Source organism: Mytilus californianus, unplaced genomic scaffold (genome assembly GCF_021869535.1).
Source record: "Mytilus californianus isolate M0D057914Y unplaced genomic scaffold, xbMytCali1.0.p SCAF_1, whole genome shotgun sequence".
NCBI classification, from domain to species: domain Eukaryota; kingdom Metazoa; phylum Mollusca; class Bivalvia; order Mytilida; family Mytilidae; genus Mytilus; species Mytilus californianus.
Window position 1 is genome coordinate 35,353,238 of NW_026262581.1, and position 20,582 is coordinate 35,373,819.

Genomic DNA, 20,582 nt, shown 5'->3' on the forward strand with positions numbered 1-20,582 from the left:
TGCCCCCGACGACAGCTTTTTGGGAAAAAAATCCTAAAAATGGGCAATTATTTCATCGAAAAGAGAAAGTCAAGTACACCTTTTAATGTTCGGGTGTGTTTGAGTTGACTATTCGGTTTTGAAAACGTATAAGGCAAACATATTTGATACATCATCTAGTTTCGGATTCTATTATTTTTATATATTTAGGATACAGTTTAATTTAATAACATTAAAAATTCACAGTACTAAATAATGAAATATATGGGTCAAGTGAAATACTTTCTAATGAGTCATAACAACAGAGTAGGTATGTTCGAATAACAAATTTTACTAAAAGTACTTGACGACAGACTTTATAAGTGGATCTTAAAAACATAACTTCAAAAAGTTTTTTTTAAATGTTTTTGAACTTTCGAAAATTCCCCCTGACAATCGATCAGACAATAGTTTTAAGTTGACTAAACGCAGAAAAGTACATTAAATGATGCTCAATATCTAGTAGATTCATTTGTCTTTTAAAATACAACTGGCATATAAGGATCGTATTGGTGCTATTTGGATAAATTTATCGGTTTTCAAGAGCTAAATTGGCTGCGTGTCATCCCTACAATGGCTTCCATTTAGCTGGTGTAATGGGGAGATAATTTTGACGAAGTAGAATCCTGACTATAAATGGCAACGAGAAAGAGAAGGTTGGTTTCCCTGTACCTGTGTATGGCAAACCGTTTTTATATTATTCAATTTCAAGATATCTTATGAAGTTGAATATATATCATATTCTTAGTGAGATATCTTATTTAATTTGAAGTTTATAAAATATCTTGTACACTTTATAAGATATCTTGTTAACTTTGAAAGATAATCGTTTAAACACAATTATATATCATATATACATAATAAGATATTTTATATCTTTTTGAAAATATTATTAAAACAAATACTTTGAGATATCTTATACATTTTTGGGGAAAATGTTGTATACTTTATGAGAGATATTGTATACTTCATGAGATATCTTGTATATATAAAAATAAGAAGATGTGGTATGATTGCCAATGAGACAACTCTCCACAAGAGACCAAATGACACAGAAATTAACAACTATATTTGGTCACCGTACGGCCTTCAACAATAAGCAAAGCCCATACCGCATTGTCAGCTATAAAAGGCCCCAAAATGATAAATGTAAAACAATTCAAACGAGAAAACTAACGGCCTAATGTATATACAAAATAATGAACGAAAAACAAATATGTTACACAGCAACAAACGACAACCACTGAATTACAGGCTCCTGACTTGGGACAGGCACATACAGAATGTGGCGGGGTTAAACTCGTTTGAAGGCGCCAACCCTTCCCCTAACCTGGGACAGTGGTGTAACATTACAACATAAGAACAAATTATAAAAATCAGTTGGAAAAGGCTTAACTCATCAGATTGATACAAATAGAAATATATCTAACAAACAAACAAACAAACAAACAAACAAACAAGTGGACGTGGATGGGTACTTATACATCCACACAACGGAAAGACGCTAAGTACAGATCTGAGAGTACTCGCAGTTACTGACAGCTAGTTCAAAGCCAATAAAAACTAATGAAAAAAATCATGCATCTAAGACTAAAATATCAATCAGTACACAGCCAACATCCAATGGATTTAGTGTAAAGACGTCATAAACAGTCGGAGAAAAACATGACCTTGTGCAATGCCAAGATAAGGTATCGACAGATTGTGGAGCCATGAATGTGCATATGTATATAAAAATAATATTAAGTTTGATTTTACTAATAACAAATACAATATTAATACCAATAAAAAAATATTCAAAGATCTAATTATAGTGTTGAACCTAGCAGTAAGAATAAGTTTATCTAAAGGATCGATAAGTTTACCAGGATCGTTTCCAAATTTCCGGGCTCGGTAAACAACATCTTCGTAAAAATGAGGATGTGCTATCCCGTTTGAAATAAGTTTTCTACAGGTACAACCAAACTTCTAAATCAAATCTTTATATCTATGGATAAATTTAGTCGTGAAAGGTTTTAAGTAATTTGTGGTAACGAAATCCCTGAATTAATAATTTACCAGTAATACATAGATTATGTTCATTGAAATTCAAAACGTTACAACAGACACGGGCATAGCAAACGAGTTGTGTTATATAAACACCGTAAGATGGTGCCAAAGTAACATCACCGTCCAAAAAAGGAAAATTAACAATAGGGACCGAAAAATCGTCCCTTTTGTCGTAAATTTTAGTGTAGAGTTTCCCGTGTAAAACTGAAATATCATAATCTAGGAAAGGACAGTTATTACCGTTTATATTTGATTTATTTAAAGTAAGTTCCTTTGAGTAAATTTCGGCAGTAGATTTAGAAAATTCTTGATTATTTAACGAAAAAATGTCATCAAGATAGCGGTAAATGTTGTTGAATTTATCAATTAAATGCAATTTCGACGGGTATTTACTGAGTTTGGTCATAAACTGTGATTCATAACAGTACAAGATCAAGTCTGCTATTAAAGGGGCACAATTGGTGCCCATAGGTATACTTGCAACCTGCCGATAAACTGTATTGCCGAAACGTACATAAATGTTATCAAGGAGAAAATTAACTGCTTCAATCATCTCATCACACCTTCAGTAAGTATATCTAGCAGATTTACCTTTCTCATTAGCGAGGAAGGCTAGCTTTAAATGAGTTGCAGCAAATATATAAGCATTCAGATTTACCAAACGACCATTTAATTACATAGACAAACTTTTGTTTGATAAGATTGTGTGGAAGTGTAGTGTAAAGAGTTGAAAAGTCAAAACTGTCAACAGAATCAAAAGGACCATCAAAAGCACGTAATTTATCTAAAACATCCAAAGATTTTTTACACTCCAAAAATAGTTAATTCCACTATTTTCATATATTTTATTACAAAAGTTCCTTGATGGTAGTTAAGGAACTAGTTAAAAGCACTATTAGTTGCAGAATACTTACTAGAGGCCGAGATGAAACGATATTTTACTGGGTTTTTTTGTGTGTAGTTTGGGTAACCAATACATAGTACAGACCTTCAAATGTTCAGAAGAGGCCTTAAGCTGTGATGTGGTTATGATATGTAAGATGACTCTCTGTGCAGCGCACATGCACACTTGACTGTAGAAGAATTTAAATTTTCATTCTTAAGAACGTCCATGTTGAACTTATATTTGGAATGAGGTTTTTAAACACGTGAATATCCTTGAAGGAGTGGTGTATTTTGTTTTCTTGTTATTTCGTAAAATCTAAGATATCTTTTTAACTTCAAAGTAAATAAGATATCACATAAAGAATACTACGTATCATATTTTCTTTGCAAGATATATTATTCAATTTTTAAGATATTGTTTTTAGTTTACAAGATATCTTATTTAGTTTATAAGTCTTAGATATCTTTAAAACAAAAGAATATATAACTATCAGTTAAGATAAACACTTAAGATATCTTAAAACCTAAAGCAGATATTTCACAAAATATTAATTGAATTATTGATTGGTGTTTAATGCCACTTTCAGCTCGATTGTGCTATTTCTTGGCGGTAAGTTTTTATTGGTAAAGGGAGCCAGAGTGCCTGGAGATTACTACCGACCTTCTGCAGGAAAACTGACGATCCTAGTCAAAGAGGGATTAGAACTCACAACCTCCGTGTTAACAGGCTAGTGATACTGTAATTTGACTATTCTTTCTCTTGACTAGACCTCTCGGCCACCGAGGCCCCTTTAACAAACTAAATAAGTTATCTTTAAAAAATGTTTAATAAGATATCTCATTCAATATATAAGATATCATAATGAATTTAATTGTTGTTAGGGACAATTTTGTAACATTATATTCTCCTTCGCCATGCTCGTCCGAATTTAAAACATTTCTTTACTAAAATCCTTGGTAAGATAAATGAAACAAACCTCTAGGTAAAGGTTTAGTTTCTCGCAGTAACTTTTCTCTTTTCTATCAAACAATGTTTAATAACATTATAAAACAATATATTATAACAACAACATTCAAAATACAAACAAAATTATCAAATACATTTAAATGGACTGAAATCGAACTTAATATTGTAATCATACATTAATATGCAACAATAAACGGCAAACTGACTGTCGTAGTTACTGTGAGCACCTTTCGATGAAGTGACACCCAAAAATGTCTTTTTATAATATAACGGAACCCCACCTTTTAAACCGCCAAAGTATTTCACGTGCATATATTACCCATATATATTTATATCCAAAAACAAGAACCCGTTATACAACTACTCTCACTAACCAGTTTTGAACATATAAATAGTATAACTATAACACACGGAAAAACCCCAAGTCTAAACGAAAAAGAAATTCAAATATTGGAAATTTTACGAGTTTACCTAGTGTAATGCCATACGAATTGTGCCTGTTTATAATGCAAATGAAATGTTTTTTTAATAATATAATATAAAAATTTGAAAGCGAACTTCATATGTGTTTTTAATTGTTCGTAGTACTATATGCTGATGATACAGTCATTTTTTCAGAAACAAAAGAATGTTAGCAAAATTCCTTAGATATTTTCCAGTTGTACTGCGAAAATTGGAATCTGAAGGTGAATGTTGAGAAAACTAAAGTTATGGTATTTAGCAAAAAAATTATTTACTTGAAATTGTAGATACTTATTCGTATTTGGGTGTCATTTTCAAATATAATGGTGCATTTTTTTTTATACCAAACAGAAACTTGTAGATCAAGCCCATAAGGCACTGTTTTATATTTACAAAACAAATTATACGAAATGAATCAATACCCATTGATCTACAATTTAAACTTTTTATTTATTGAAAAGACTCACTTAAAATTCTGCAAAAGGGCGCTGAAAGTTAGAAACACTACGCCTTATTTTATGGTTTATGGCGAATTGGGTTGATTTCCTCTTGAGATAAAGGTGAAAGTTTGAAAGATGATTTTATATTGGTGTAAAATTGTTAACAGTGAACCAAAGCTGTGAAGTTCTGACTTCAAGGCTGACTTCATACAGGAACTTCTTAGGAAGAAAGAAAAGAAGTTAGCAATAGCCTTTAACTTTACTTTCCGTTATATAGATGATGTTCTCTCACTCAATAATTCAAAATTTGGTGACTATGTTGAACGCATCTATCCCATCGAACTTGAGATAAAGGATACAACAGATACAGTTAAGTCTGCCTCATAACTTGACTTAAGTCTATAAATTGACAATGAGGGTCGGTTGAAAACAAAAATTTACGTTAAAAGAGATGATTTCAGCTTCCCAATTGTGAACTTTCCATTTCTATGTAGCAATTTTCCAGCAGCGACTGCATACGGAGTAGATATCTCCCAGTTGATACGATATTCCAGGGCTTGTATTTCCTATCATGATTTCCTTGATAGAGTTGCTGCTCACAAGGAAGCTATTAAACCAAGAGTTCAAGTGGTAAAGTTGAAATCATCCCTTCGTAAATTTTACGGACGCTATCACGAGTTGGTTGACCGTTATGGAATATCCGTTTCACAGATGATAGCGGATGTGTTCCTAATGTCGTACGTGTAACTACAATCGATATCCCGTCCCCTTTTCCCGAATGTGACCTACCGAATTCGACTTATTACCGAGTTTGTACTAACATGAGCAAAACTACAAGTGTCACATGTGGAGCAGGATCTGCTTACCCTTCCGGAGCACCTGAGATCACCCCCAGTTTTTGGTGAGGTTCGTGTTTCTCAGTCTTTAGTTTTCTATGTTGTGATTTGTGTACTATTATTTGTCTGTTGGTCTTTTTCTTTTTTAGCCATGATGTTGTCAGTTTATTTTCGACTTATGAGTGTAAATGTCCCTTTGGTATCTTTCGCCTCTCTTTTATTGTATGGATTGATGATGGGCTTAATGCTTAAAACTCAATACACCTTTAAATGGTTTAAGAAGATATATTAAACAGTACTGGCATTGGATATAGTTTTGCCAATCAAACGGGCTATTGTGATAAAATGTACTCAAAACAAATACTTTGTGATCAGTATGTTTTGAAATGCTGGAATACATATTTGTATATTATTGTTATCTCTACATGATACATGTATATTATCGACACCACATGTTTACTTCTTCATGTGTATGTAATTCTATTAATTATGATCTCATGTTACACATGTATCTGTGTCTGAGTGTTCAAGTAAAATCTTGAAATCTAAAACGTTTGAGAAGGGGTCTAAACCGAACAGTCAATATAAAAAAAGAGATGTGGTATGATGGCCAATGAGACAACTATCCACCAAAGTTCAAATGAAGTGGATGTAAGCAATTATAGGCAACCGACATGAAAAATATGAAACAATTCAATTGAGAAAACTAACGGCCTAATTTATATCAAAACAATTTACGAAAAACAAATATGACAGACATAAACCAACGACAACCACTGAACTACAGGCTCCTGACTTGGGACACAAATAAAGAATGTGGCGGGATTAAACATGTTTGTGAGCGCTCAAACCCGTTTATGCATGGTTAAGTTTGATTGAAAACAAATTCAGTGGTGTAAAATCTCAATTCATATACCAAAGTATAAAGTTAATTGGTAGTCGAATGATCTGTATACATGTACATAACAGTCAAAAATTATACAGTAAAGCAGACTGTACACCAAGGAGTGATTTTAACACCAGTGTGAGTTGATGAAAATTAAATTATGAACTAATTCCATTCGTGAACAGATATCAGTAAATTAGCCAAAATAAAATAAAACAATAAAGGTGAACAATGATTACAATATACGATGTCTATATTTTCAGCAACAGATATAAGAAACGTTGCTTCTGGGGAAAGAAACCACGTTTAAGTAAATAGCTCAAATCACAGTTATGATAATAGTTTAAAACTAACTACGGGTAGCCATATATGTATAAAACCACACATAAATTTAAATCGATTTATAATATGCACTATTTATATAGATTTTTAAATGTACTAAATTTAGATAATGGTATAATCCAAAACAGAATCGAAACTGAAATAAGGTGAGGAAGATTTTTTGTTCAATTTCCACGTTATTTTTAGTAAATTTTGCTAACATAGTTGTCCTCTGAACTCTTAACAAAGTATAACGAAATTTGAAGCTATCAAAACATTGACAATTGCTCTTCATTCCCAATAATATACCTTTGCAAAACATTGAGGAAGTGGCTAAAAAACTTTTTTTTTTTTTGCATTTCTAACTTGGCTAAACAAATGTCATTTTCATTTTTTTTTTTCTAATCCAACAAACATGTATACTAGTGTAACACATATCTTTTGAAGACTTCTGGGTGTGGACGAACATTTTCAATGAGACTTTTCCCTTCCGGATGAGAAACTCTTTGGCATGCTAAAGAGGGGCGATCATTTTGCCTGTGCGGGATGTATAATACATACACAACCACGTTCGATAAGAGTGAGGATTTTTAAACTCAATGCCTAGTGCAGCAAAAATAGCGCACTCCTTCCTCATTAAAGAACCCTTTCAACAACTCTCTAATGAATCCGTAGAAGGGCTGCTGTAAAGAAGAATGTCTGTCCTTATCCAAAATATCCTTTATTTCTTATGACAATCAAAATACTCATTATTCATATCATATCGGTCAACCGACTTTTCGAATCTACCTATTATATTTATTGTTAACTTTTACCCATCTTCAACATACATGAAATATTAACCACTGGACGTTTGGCAAATAACAAGCAATCAATCTATTCCCTTGCTCTTTGTGTATTCAAGTCTAGAACCTTGCAATTGTCTTTAACAAATACATTTTGCCTGTCATCAATGCTGATACGTGTTTAGATTTCTAATAATATTGTGCTCTCAAATCTGACCGGTTATAAAAAGAAGAAAACAAAATACTATCATATGTTTGTCTAAATATGGTAGTGCCAGTGGTGGTTGACATGCTAGGTCATCGATCATGGTTTGTTATTGATATGACCAAACAAAGGAACAGATAATTGCTGAAAAGTTGAATGCATGTCATAAAAAAATCACGTTATGTTTAATGATAAATAAGTACTTAAGAATTACAACTAACACGGTATGGGCTTTGCTCATTATTGAAGGCCGTACGGTGACCTATAGTTGTTAATTTCTGTGTCATTTGGTCTCTTGTGAAGAGTTATCTCATTGGCAATCATACCACATCTTCTTTTTTATATAGACTGCAAATATTGGTCTTACACTCTCGGTAGGGACTTAGGAAGTTAACAAAAACAAGATAATACTTATTCTAGTGCTGTACTTAGAGAGGTTACTCAAAAATCGCAATACAGAAGCCAAACAAGAGAGACATTTAGTGTACGAACAACAAATTAAAAGACGAATAAGACATAAAATATATAGTAATATATATAATAATATATAATTTGGTAAATAAAGTTGCTCATGAAAGGTATTATCCAGATTCACTAATTTCACTGTTATTTCATAGTGATTGGACGAATAAATATTGCATAATACAAAGCTTTATTTCTAACAACATAAGAATCAAATAAGGTTCAAATCTGTATTTTACTAATCTTCACAGTCGTCCATTAAGTTAACTATATTAACCTGCACCAACTTCACACAGAGTATCTTTATAGACTATGTACTGATGTATATCCAGTTTCAAATTGTTTTATTCTAATCAAAACAAAAGTTATCAATCAACTGTATATTGTCTAATGCCATTAAGGTTTGATTTTGTAGATAAATGGGGAACAGCAGTAGTAGTGAAGATGAATCAGGTTCGTATGAACAATACATGTGTTTTTCAAATATTCAATGATCTTTATTTTTTTTACGTATATCGATTTTATAAAAATTGAAACCGAGGTTTCTTTTTCTGTTAGGATATCCAGCTTGCATTAATAATTTATAGAGCGTTTGCTAAAAAGTAACGAAAACTTCAGATACTATTTCAACTGATCCCTTAAGGAAGGATCAAAACAATCCCAAGTTTAGCCTAAGCAAGGGAAAATAAAATTTACACATTGGAATATTTTGTAACTGCAATGCATTTTTGTTATTCACCTTATAAGCATCATATATGCAACGTAAGCATGGTACATTGTATCCATGATAGAATGTAGTGAATTTTAGTTATTATTGTTGACTGAAAAATTCTCAAGTTTGATATTAAGCAAAGATCATACATTTGGAAACTTATAGAATTAAATATATCTCCAGCAGTACCATTGACACAGTGTATAGTAGTGCATGTACGTTTGTAATAAAATAGTGCAAGATACCAAGGCTAATTTGAGGTTATAGATATGGGGAATGTTTACTCATAAATACAACAGTGCTTGAAACAATACTTGTAAATTCAAAAGTCAAAGTTAGAACTCGGAAATGATGTTATTTATTCTACGTGCATACCGTCCTTAATTTCCCAGTAATGAATATCAAAATTGTTATGAAACTAATGTCCTTCAGGCAAAGATGACTTTAGATTAATTTCGCTAATCTTTTAAGGGCTTTTTTGGTCATTTAATAATGTAGTTCATAAAATAATCGGATATTAAGTCTTTTATTTTAAAATCTTATTCGTATGTCATTAATGATAATTTAAGAAGTCATTTCTTTTCTAATTAAAAGCAAAGGAAAATAAGAAAACAGAAGAAACACCACAGAAGAAACATAGGACTAGACGGACTCAAAGAAGAAAAAGATTTTTACAGATTGGCAAATTTTCAATAAGCGTGGTAAAAGGTTCCATTATTGATCAAACTGTAAGTAAACTCATTTATTTCATTTTGATATTCTTACTAAAACTATCAGACTTAGTTATTCTTGAAAGTAAGTCATTGAAGGAAATCAAAACGGTGTTCGTCATGCAAACATCAGGAACGTCTACAACTGTATCATTTATTTTTGCATATTAGACTTTGGTGGATTGTCATATTGTCAATCGTTTATGCATATGCATGGTCATTATGCGTTGATATGTAGAAATATATAACTCCTTACTTTTGTATATAGGTGATACTTTATTTGCGATAAGCGGGAATTTTCGTAAACGAATCAATAGAAATCGGATAAAAATATGTTTTCCATATTGATATTGTTTATAAGGTTCTTCCAAATTAATTGGATTTTGAATAAAGCATATTCATATAAAGAAAAGTCATATTCACCGAGCTTAACGTCACGTGCTTTTACAGGTATACTTATGTTATTTTTTTCACACGGAATATGAAATAACACTATATCAACTGTCTTTTGTTTCGATGAAAACGTACATTAAAATTTTATAATTGACTTTTGAAAAACTGATATTCACTTCGACTGTTGACCGAAAGGAATATCAGTTTTTCAAAAGTCAATTAAACTACATTAAGTATGTACCTCATTAAAAGAGAGTAATTGAATACATGTAATATGTTGTATATACAATTGAATAGTTCTTGTTGATTCCTATTAGAAAATAACCGTGATTAAATGAAAGCAGATATAGTGAGTGTCATGAGACAGCAAACATACAAAAAGAAAAGATATCTTTAACTTATGTTCTAACTTCTCTCAGGAAAAATGATTTTATTATTGTCCATCATCTTGACAGATTCCGAAAGGTCTTCAGCAAAACCAAAAATTAAATTCTGGCGTCAATTTAAGCTAACTATCTGGTATTCATCAATTATAACTGTTTATTATCATTTTGAAGGAATATATGCTAGAATGAATTAAAATTTGCCATAAAAGTGATCTTTTACTACAACCATACTTTTTGGACATTTTGTATCGGTCTTTTTACAATTGCGGATTGAATGATTTTCGGAAAGTGTTGCATATATCACACAATCTGTTGAAGAAACGAATCCCATCCTTTCGTGAATCTGAAACGTGTTCTCCAATCAGGTTCAGAGTATCGCATTTCCACACATGAACTCTTAAAGGTGCAGTACATTTGTTTATAAAAAGGATTGCTGAAATAATTAAGTTATTAATTTGTATCTGTTCTAAGTTTTCCGTCTGTAAAAACTGGAATCTGCTTTTAACAACCTTTAATTTTGATTGATTATACTGGTTCACAATTATTTAGGAATCATGAAAAAGACTTTTCTTGGTACCTTAAGTTAATTTCAATCTGCAGTATCGTGCAAATGGTTTACTGGAAACACTGTTTTTACTTTTACCTTATTCCTTACTCTTTACATTCCACGTATTTTACAATTATTGATGATATTAAAACAATTTAACTTTCAAAAGTTGAAGACAGTCTTTGTTATTTATAAAGTCATGGTTCATGATGATATTCAAATTATGTACGTTGCATGCATGTAGACTGATGTAATTGTGACTGGATCTGTACCAAGTCTGGAACTGAATAAAACCAGGACATCTAAACTATTACTAGACAAAGCAGGTGATTCCATACAAGACGAATGCAAAGAAAAATACCCATCAGGCATCACATGCTCTGATGTAGCCATTACCGGACCCGGGCGTCTAGATTGCCAACATATATTCCATGTGACAGTCCAGAAATTTTCTAGTAAAGGGGATGAAAAGGTATGTATATAAGAAACTGTATCCCGCCTCCTGTTATTGAGCCTCTCCCAAGTCAGGTACCTTAATATTTATTTATGCAATGAAAAGGTAAGCCTTTTTTTTCATTTAGGATTGTTAATATATTTCATATTAATTATTGTTGCATTACCTCATCGCAAAAGATCATTATTTTTCTTTAAATTACCGAAAACTTTTAAAATTTTTGTCTAAGCAAGAATGACTATAGATCTTTAAAATGATGCAATTGAAGCATTTTCATTTTACTACAGAATTTAGAGACATGTATAATGAACTGCTTAGCAAAGGCTGATAGACTTGGAATGACATCCATAGCATTCCCAGCCTTAGGAACCGGCTTCCTAGGATATCCACCAAAATTGGTCGCAGCTGCAATGTTTCATGCTGTTGAGAATTTTGACAAGGCTCACACAAAAGCATCCTTAAAAATTATCAATTGTGTAATGTTTGTAGACGACACATTTAAGGTAAGGAAAGTTTAACCACAATTACACTATGCTAAGTCGAATAACACATATGCCAACGATGCTTTTCACCGTTGATACGACATGTTACTGTTTTAGTTTTCTTCTGCATACTTATGAACGATTTAACGTATTGTATTATGATGAGCGTCAGTGTTTCAATGTCCTGTATAATATTCATATTTTCAAGAATAAATATTCATACCTTCAGTGTGTCATGCAGTAAAAATGAATGTTTTGTTATTTCTTGAAGTTATTAGAGAGCTAAAATGTACAGTATATGTTTAAATGAACATCATAATTCAATAGAGGTTTTTTTTATAATAAAAAAATACTTTAGTATATCGCTACTCTCAAGTCAGCATGAATTAATGTATTGGTTATGCATGCTTAAAATTGCTGCATGGTATCATATACATTTGTTATTGTATAGAAACGGATAAACACAAACCCACCAGTAAAAACACAATTATATATTGAAAAAAAAAATTTTGTTTTACAGGAAATTTTGTCAGAAGCAAAAGTTAGAGCAACTAGCAAAGGTAATTGCAAAGCAAAATGTTCATGGTACCGCACTTAATTTTTTAAAATATCGCTGTGATGTATGAGGATGGGGCAAAGTGGGAGTCAGAAATTATTTAAGAATTCAATGTAAATTTAATGCTAACAATTAATTTGGCTGTAACCGAAGCAGAGTTGACCAAAGCACATCTAGTATAGAGAGCGGAACCACACAGTGCAAACATTCAATACTTTAATTTTCCTATAAAGCTACAGAAAGAGGCATTTTCTTATAATTATATTATGTTAATGTTGTACATGTAACCATGAAATTGAGGTTCCAGTTTGATTGTTTTGCATATTTCTGTGAATTATTATGACATTGTCAGGAAGAGCACAAGCGGTCATGGATGTTGTGTTTTATTGGGATACAAAACAATCCTTTAAAACACCATTTTATGTCTCAGTAGTAACTCGTCACTGTGCAGAACTGATGGGATAAAGTTTTTTATTTTTATTTGTTATTTGTGATTTCTATTTATTATAGTATTTTTAGATAAATGCTTCTGTACATACAATTTACTTAAACTGTTTATAATACCCATAAAATAACTATCTGAACATTTATATTTCTAATGTATTAGAGGTAACATAACATAACATAACAAATCATTACATAACATTACAAATCATTACATAACATAAAATAACATAGCATAACATAACATACGTACATAATATAACATAACATAACAACATAACATAACATAACACAACATACTATAGCATAATATAATTGATATCAAATTTATATCCAAAGCTATATAGACACACGAGTAATGAAGAATGTTAATTACGTTTTATCAATAAAATTTTACGTTTGTTAGGTCTTGAAGAATTGTCATTAGTGACGCGTGCATCATGCAGCAGTAATGTGGGGAAGATTCATATAAGTGTTATAGTGGACACAATAACGAGTCAGACGGTAAGTTATGTAAAAAGTGCCAAATTATGATGATAAACATTTTCTTAAGCGGTTTAAATGATTGACAGCTTAAAATCCGGAAATAAACACTTCTTTACATAGTTTTGGTGTCTCATGTCAGTTTTTTTTTTTTTTTTAGTGTAAACACATATTATTAATTAAATTCAGGTTAAGTAATGTACACTAATTGGCATTTACATATTAATACAAGTGAATAGAAACAAGCTGTTAGCTTATATTAATCCGTTTCCTTATGTCAGTTTGAACTAGCAAGATATATTTAAAAAAATAATTGATCATTTTGCAATAACGAGTTTTTTAATGGTCCAAAGCAGTTTATTTCCACTTCAAAATCAATTCTTAGTTTCCTTTTTTATTATATCTACTTGCAAGTGTAATGACTTGTGTTAAAGACTTGATACTAGGTGATAAAAATATATGAAGATGGAATCATAACAGTCAGTGCCGATCATTTCCAAAATGAAGTCTAGAAACACTATGCTCCAATTGGAGGATACATTTTTAATCATTCAGTTTAGTACCGTGTAGAGGAAAGAAAATGTGTACATTTTGGCAAAAGAAAGTTTAGTTTGATCCGTTCAGCCAGTTTGGGTTTTTAGGTACTCGTAAATGGTTTATATATTTGTCTTCCTAAACGACTAGCCCAAGTTACCTCATGAAATAATAATTATATAAAAATTATGATCATAGACAAATTGTAAACTAATCAATAATTATATAAAAATTATTATTTTTATTGTAATCATTATCACATTAGTAGGGTATATAGAGGTTTTTTTTCATTTTAGGCAGACGTGATTGTTTGCACTTGCGCACCGAATCTGAAGCTATGTTCACGGCCTGGTTTGCCTAAAAATTTAGCTGAAACTGCAGGATCCGTTATCCAGTCAGAACTTGACAGGAGATATCCAAATGGTATGAAAGTCGGAGATTTAGTTGTTACAAATGGTTACAATCTAAAGTGCAGAAAAGTGTACTTTGGTTGCTTATCTCCTTTCTTTGGTAAAAAGAAAGAAGACCAGTTACCTGAACAGGTGATTATCAATATTTGTTTTTTTCTTAACCCAAAACTTATCTTCTTAATTTTTTTTTCTCTAGAGTAAGATTTAATCGTAAAGCACTTTAAAAAGATCTCGAAAGTTTTCATTTGATATGTTGGGTTAGAAATAAGAATTTCAATCTTACAGAATTTGTTTGTCATAAGAAATTTAAAATTTAATCGGTAGAATTGTGTTGTATTCTCAACATACCAATGGTGGACGGGAACCGTTCGGAAATGTTATTTATTCTTCACTTACTTTAATGGTGGTATAATTGTATTCCTTGAAATAACAGAAATACCCACACATGAAACAGTAAATTATTTTCATTCTGTATTAATCTATTTTCAAATTAGTTTTGTACCTATGATATTATCTAGATATAAATTTACATGGTTTGATTATTTTTTTACTCCCACGCAAGTGTAAGAAATTTGTCTTCAAATTTTGAGAAATTACATTTTTCTTCAAGGTCCTGTACAGTTTTGTATACAAATGTTTAGCATCTGCAAGCAAGCATCATTGTAAATCATTAACCTTTCCGGCATTGGGAACAGGTTATCTAAAATTTCCACCAGATCTAGCTGCTTCCAAAGTTATTCAGGCCATTAAAGATTTCCATAACAAAGAGCAGCTAACATCACTAAGAGAAGTCAAGATAGTAATTTTTGGTGGCACCAATGACTGGGCAAAAATAGAAAAGGTATATCAGTCATTTTAACATTCAGAGTAGGACATTTTCTCAATATAATTTTTACTTAGTGTGCTAGTGACCTAATACGATATATGTGGGGTCAATAAATTTCATATGGGGTGAGAGCGAATATGGGGTCAGTAAATTTCATATGGGGTGAGAGCGAAGCTCGAATCCCCATATGGAATTTACTGACCACATATATATCGTATTAGGTCACTAGCACACTAATATAAATATAAATTTACATGCTTTGATTCTCTTTTACTCTCATGCAAGCGTAAGTAATTTGTCTTCAAATTTTGAGAAATTACATTTTTCCTCAAGGTCACTAGCACACTGTATACAAATGTAACGAATTTATCTTACCGGCTATCTTAACATGTGGTATTTAGACTAGTGGCCTATCAAAGTGATTAAGTCTTCAATGCCAACAATACTCTGCCTAATGGAGGAGATATCAAATCTTATAGCAGTCCGCTGACATTGAAAAATCAAACTAAACAAACAAACAAGAAAAAAGCTATAAGAATTGATCAGCACTAAACTACAGTCCTATTGCGGAATTGTAACTCGCATTTCGTCTGATAAATTTTTTGCCCCAATAATCACAATCGTATAATTGTCGACAATTTCCCGCCGTTTGCATTCAATATAGCAATTTGAGTTATACATGTATGTACTTCAGTTTTGAGTAAAACTGTGTAAATCCCTTACAAACTTTTTCTAAAACCCTTTAACGAGATGAAAGTATCCCTCCCAAAAAACTCAAAACGTACAAACAAACAAAAACAAAAAAAGACTTAAAATCTTTCTATTGAACACCTGTATACCAATTGTAACCCCTGAATTAAAAAAAAAATGAGTCATTTTCTCACAGAAAGTCCACCAGTTTCAATATCAAGGTAACTCATTTTGCACGTTTAAAGTACTACTGACTCACAAAAAGAAGTTTTCAATTTAAAAATGAATGTTGTTTTACAGTCATTCAAAGTATTGTGATAGTTTGTAGACAATATCAATTGTTTAAGTGATGCATTGACATGTTTGTATGATACATATAAAATTATGTTTAGATTCATATATTTCTTTAATTCATTAATATTTCAGGCATATGTAAAAAGCTGTACTCCCCAAAGCGGACATCCAAATGAAGGTAACTGCAGCATGCAATAGTCAATTGTTAACATTGTTTAAATGGAATTTTAAAATTTAAAACGGAAGCAAAATAATCGGATGTGAAGACTAGTTTTCATAAGAAGTTTACTCCTAAAATAATGATATACACATTGAATTGTCTAAGTAAAATTGGGTTCTCGAAACACCAATTCCAGTATTTCTGTATTTTGATTGGTTAGTACAATAGTCGTGCTCGATATTATTACTACCACAGGGCCTGGTATTAATTGATTTTTGATAATTGGTTTAATTGATTTTAAAAAAGATGCACGGGGAAACTGCATATGAAGTTATACTTTAAACTGCATTTCAATTGGCAACTGAATATGTAATACTTTTAAGTTGAGTTATTAAGCATTTGAGATGTTTATATGGGAAAAGTAAGTTAATAAAACAACTTCCATGTCCTATCTCATTTGTACATATTACGTTAACCATCTCTGAAGACAAGACAGCGACTTTTGGGCAGTATCTCCAGACATATCTTAATTCGTGAATTTCATGTATGTTCTTGTAAAAAAATAACATATACTCACAAGGTTGTAGGAATGTACAATATTATGCAGCTGTTATGTTTTTGTTATTTAGGTCCTAAGCAAGCATTGCAAACTGTGCCACCTAGAGAATCTCGTGCTTACTTTAAATACAAATATCTAGAAGAAGCGAAACCTCCATCTTACTGGACACATTTTAAGAGTTCAAAAACAATAAAGGAATGGAATACTACTGCCAAAGGTAATACAATTGTTCGGAAACAACCAGGTCTTCTTATTACAAAAGCTATTTCCAATGCGTTCACGAAAACTTCGAAAATGCCAGCTACAATAGTTTCAATAGAAAGAATAGAAAACATATCACTGTATGAAAATTATGTCCATGAATGTCAGCGGATGTTCCGAAAGGCTAGTGGTAACGGTGCTTGTATTCTATTGGCAAAAACAAAGGGTTCGCGCGGTGAAGCGGCATGCATGAAGCACATAGATGATGAAATGAAGAAACATCTCCATCCAGAAATAAATGAAGTTTATTTGTTTCATGGCACGAAAAGAAATCTGGTTGATATTATTGGACAGCAAGGGTTTGATGACAGACTGGCAAAAATGAATTTTGGAAGACTTCGACTTGGAAATGGTGTTTACTCTGCAGAGGAATCCCATGTTTCTAACGGCTACACAGGTATGTATGATGTGCTTCAAAGTATTGTCATTTGCGTCGGATCAGAAGCATTTATTAAAAACTTATTGCTCTGTGTGTATTATTTTAGAGTTATAAATATGGTGTAGACATATGTCCACCGTCGTAAATGGTATCGTAGTATAGTAATAGCTGCTGGAGGGTCCAGGGAGCCTGTGACGCTCTCCTGACGTTTTGTCACAAACATACTGCAATGCAAAAGAAAATTCAGTAATTTCTGGCAAAAAGCAAAAGTTGGTAAAAATCATCAATCAATAGCAATAAGTCCTATAAGGAGTCAAATAATATTTCGGTCTTGTTGACTTACTAGTAGATTTGTTTTTTCTGTTCATTTTTCCTTCATAATATTACTTTATATACTGTAGTCTCTAAGGACTTCATAAAAGACATAAGGAAAATTGTCATTCAAGGACTTCAAATAGGTGTACAACCTTTAATTCATGGCTCCATTTCTTGTTTTAATAAATTCAGCAATTCCCAGCATTAATAGCAATTTTGTCTTAAGTTTATATATATTTATTTCATGTCAAACAACACCTTATCCTTACTTGAGCTGGACAATTTAACAGATCGTTAATTGCCTATCAGAGCGCACTGAGTACCGGAAGTCTGATAGTAAAAAATAAGCCCTTCTGATAAAATAAATAGACATTTCCCATTTCCATTCTTCATTTCATAAAATATGCCTTCTGTTTCCATTTAATTATTTTGATTTTTTAAAGTAAACATTGAACAATATGTTCTTCCTGGTCGGATTCAAATGTTTTGTTTCATTTCATAAGGAGTACAATGCCGATGACGTATTTGTTAACCTTGTCTTGCGGATTACTTTCGTATTTACTAAAAGGTTTCTTAAGTTTCCTGCATTAAAATTTTTAAAAGTTTATTTTGAGTTTTGAACAAGAACTTGTCATAAACTCTTTTTAACATCACTACATCAAGTTTTGAATATAGTTAAGCATACGATACTTTAGAGAAAATGATTGAATACTTTCAAATCAGCGGGCTAAGCACGTTGAGTTTGCTGAGCATGCTAAGATCATACGTTATAATATTGACTTTCTCTATATGTTCGTTTGTAATTTAGTTTTTTTGTTTTCTGCTATTCGCGCACAAAGTTTAATGGAAATTCTTTTTTAGTCCACTGAATGAGTTTTTGTCTTTAAGTTTAATGTTTAACATTCGGTTGTTGTCTGTTTGACCATTTCTTTATTATTTTTTTTTTTATTTTGTGTTGCATTGCTTCTTCGGGTTAATGAAAGATGAACAGTCAGCTTAGATATCAAGTCATTTAATGCATTGCAGATATTTCTCTCCTTCAATAGCTAAGTTCATATTACTCACGGACAAAGAGACATTTGTGAAAAATAAAATAAAATGTCATTGCTGACTTCATTATTATTATATGAACGTGTATCAATCATTTATCTAATTAAGAATTGGTTTCGTATAAATTCAGATGGAAACGGCCAGTGTAAAATGTTCCTGATGAGAGTCTGTCTTGGTGACGTATACACAACACCACAAAATATAGAGAAACTGACCCGACCACCTTGTAAATCAGGATGTATAGGAGTATGTACCAGTCACCCGGATTTATATGATTCAGTGGTTGGAGAATGGCAAGGATATTGCAGAGAATTTACTGTGTATGACCGAGCTAAATGTTATCCGGAGTATATTATAACGTACACTATTCCATGAAACAAATTTTTGATATAGCTGAAAATATACAGGCAATATATTTTTGTTTATTTAAACTTATGATTATGCTTGCTTTTTGTATGGAAAAATTTATGAATTTAATTGATGGCATTTTCACTTATAACCCTCATTCCTATTTATAGTATGTTCGGATTCATTGCCAAGGATCATCTTCTGGCGTCTGTGTAGACCATTTCTTAGAACTAAACTGTGAAACCATTAAATAAACTGGAACCAATTTTGTTAAAGAAGAGAGCCCCCATCTTACGTTATTTTGTTATCCACAGTACCTACGACTGGGATACGAGCGGAATGGAAAATTAATGATACATTAAAGTGACAGTTGTTAACCGATGTTCAAATCTTTTAAATCTACTAAGAAGACACAAATCAAGGCTACAAACAAAAACTTAGACGAACATCAAAAGGACCGAGACCGGGTGCTTCGGTAAGCTAAGCGTCTCCTGCTGTGCATGCATCACTCGCCATGTGAATCCACATTTAGTCAAAATGTCCCTATCGGTAAAGTTTCAGATCTAAGACCGCCAAAACATGTCGCTAGTGAGTTGAGACATCGACACATCGTATTGATCAACCAATTCGATTGTAACCGTAAAACCTATGTAGAATCGATTTCAGTTGTTCTTCCTCATACCTCTACTGGGGTTTTTTTTTGTGTAAGGAGCACATCCTTGTTAATGATTGATTGATTGATTGTTGGTTGCTCAACGTCCAGTGCCAAATATTTCACGCATGTTCAGGACGAGAATAAAGTAACAATTAATACAATAGGTAGGTCCCGTAATAGAGGGAGAATAAAGTAAAAATTAATACAATAGGTAGGTCCCGTAATAGAGGTAGTCTGGAATGAAGATTGGGGAAATTTGGACTGCCACTGGATAATGAGGGTTTATTGGATAGAGACTAGAATTTTGCCTTGCAACAGGCCACCTACAGACCCTTCAAAGAGTTGTTGCAAGGGTTCTTAACGTGCAAAGAGCGTGGACCTCCCTTTACACGAGGCAACGGATTTGGTGTCTCCTTTCTAACCAGACGTGACTGAGTACTTGTATATCCCGCACAACCAAACGGACGCCCCATTTTCGCAAGAGTTTTACTGCCGATCGGACGAAGACCAAGAGTGACCATATTTATTTTCCCCAGTCACATTTGAGGGGACCTGTTAATCAAGTTCTTATATTGTGATCATGTACGAGCATAACGCATTTACTGATATATATAAACG

The 20,582-nt window shown here is 32.1% G+C and overlaps 1 protein-coding gene and 1 long non-coding RNA gene across 6 annotated transcripts in view; both read left to right on the forward strand.

Moving 5' to 3' along the window:
* Window positions 1-20,582, forward strand: part of LOC127719900 (uncharacterized) — a 152,617-nt gene that overhangs the window by 116,844 nt on the left and 15,191 nt on the right. The gene's annotated exons all lie outside the window — the stretch shown is intronic.
* On the forward strand, window positions 6,987-19,438 carry LOC127719778 (protein mono-ADP-ribosyltransferase PARP14-like). Its single transcript, XM_052226040.1, has 12 exons — window positions 6,987-7,031; window positions 8,732-8,769; window positions 9,623-9,756; window positions 11,309-11,536; window positions 11,806-12,021; window positions 12,521-12,560; window positions 13,407-13,504; window positions 14,314-14,559; window positions 15,038-15,268; window positions 16,370-16,415; window positions 17,027-17,614; window positions 19,092-19,438. Exons 2-12 carry the CDS (start codon window positions 8,736-8,738, stop codon window positions 19,334-19,336), a joined length of 2,106 nt encoding a protein of 701 aa, XP_052082000.1. The 5' UTR covers window positions 6,987-7,031; window positions 8,732-8,735; the 3' UTR covers window positions 19,337-19,438.

Excerpts from the sequence above, each read along its gene's own strand:
- LOC127719778 (XM_052226040.1), top strand. The coding sequence starts at position 8,736 with ATGGGGAACAGCAGTAGTAGTGAAGATGAATCAG. Across the intron at positions 11,537-11,805 it reads CTAGTAAAGGGGATGAAAAG|AATTTAGAGACATGTATAAT; the intron begins GTATGTATATAA and ends ATTTTACTACAG. Across the intron at positions 14,560-15,037 it reads AAGACCAGTTACCTGAACAG|GTCCTGTACAGTTTTGTATA; the intron begins GTGATTATCAAT and ends TTTTTCTTCAAG.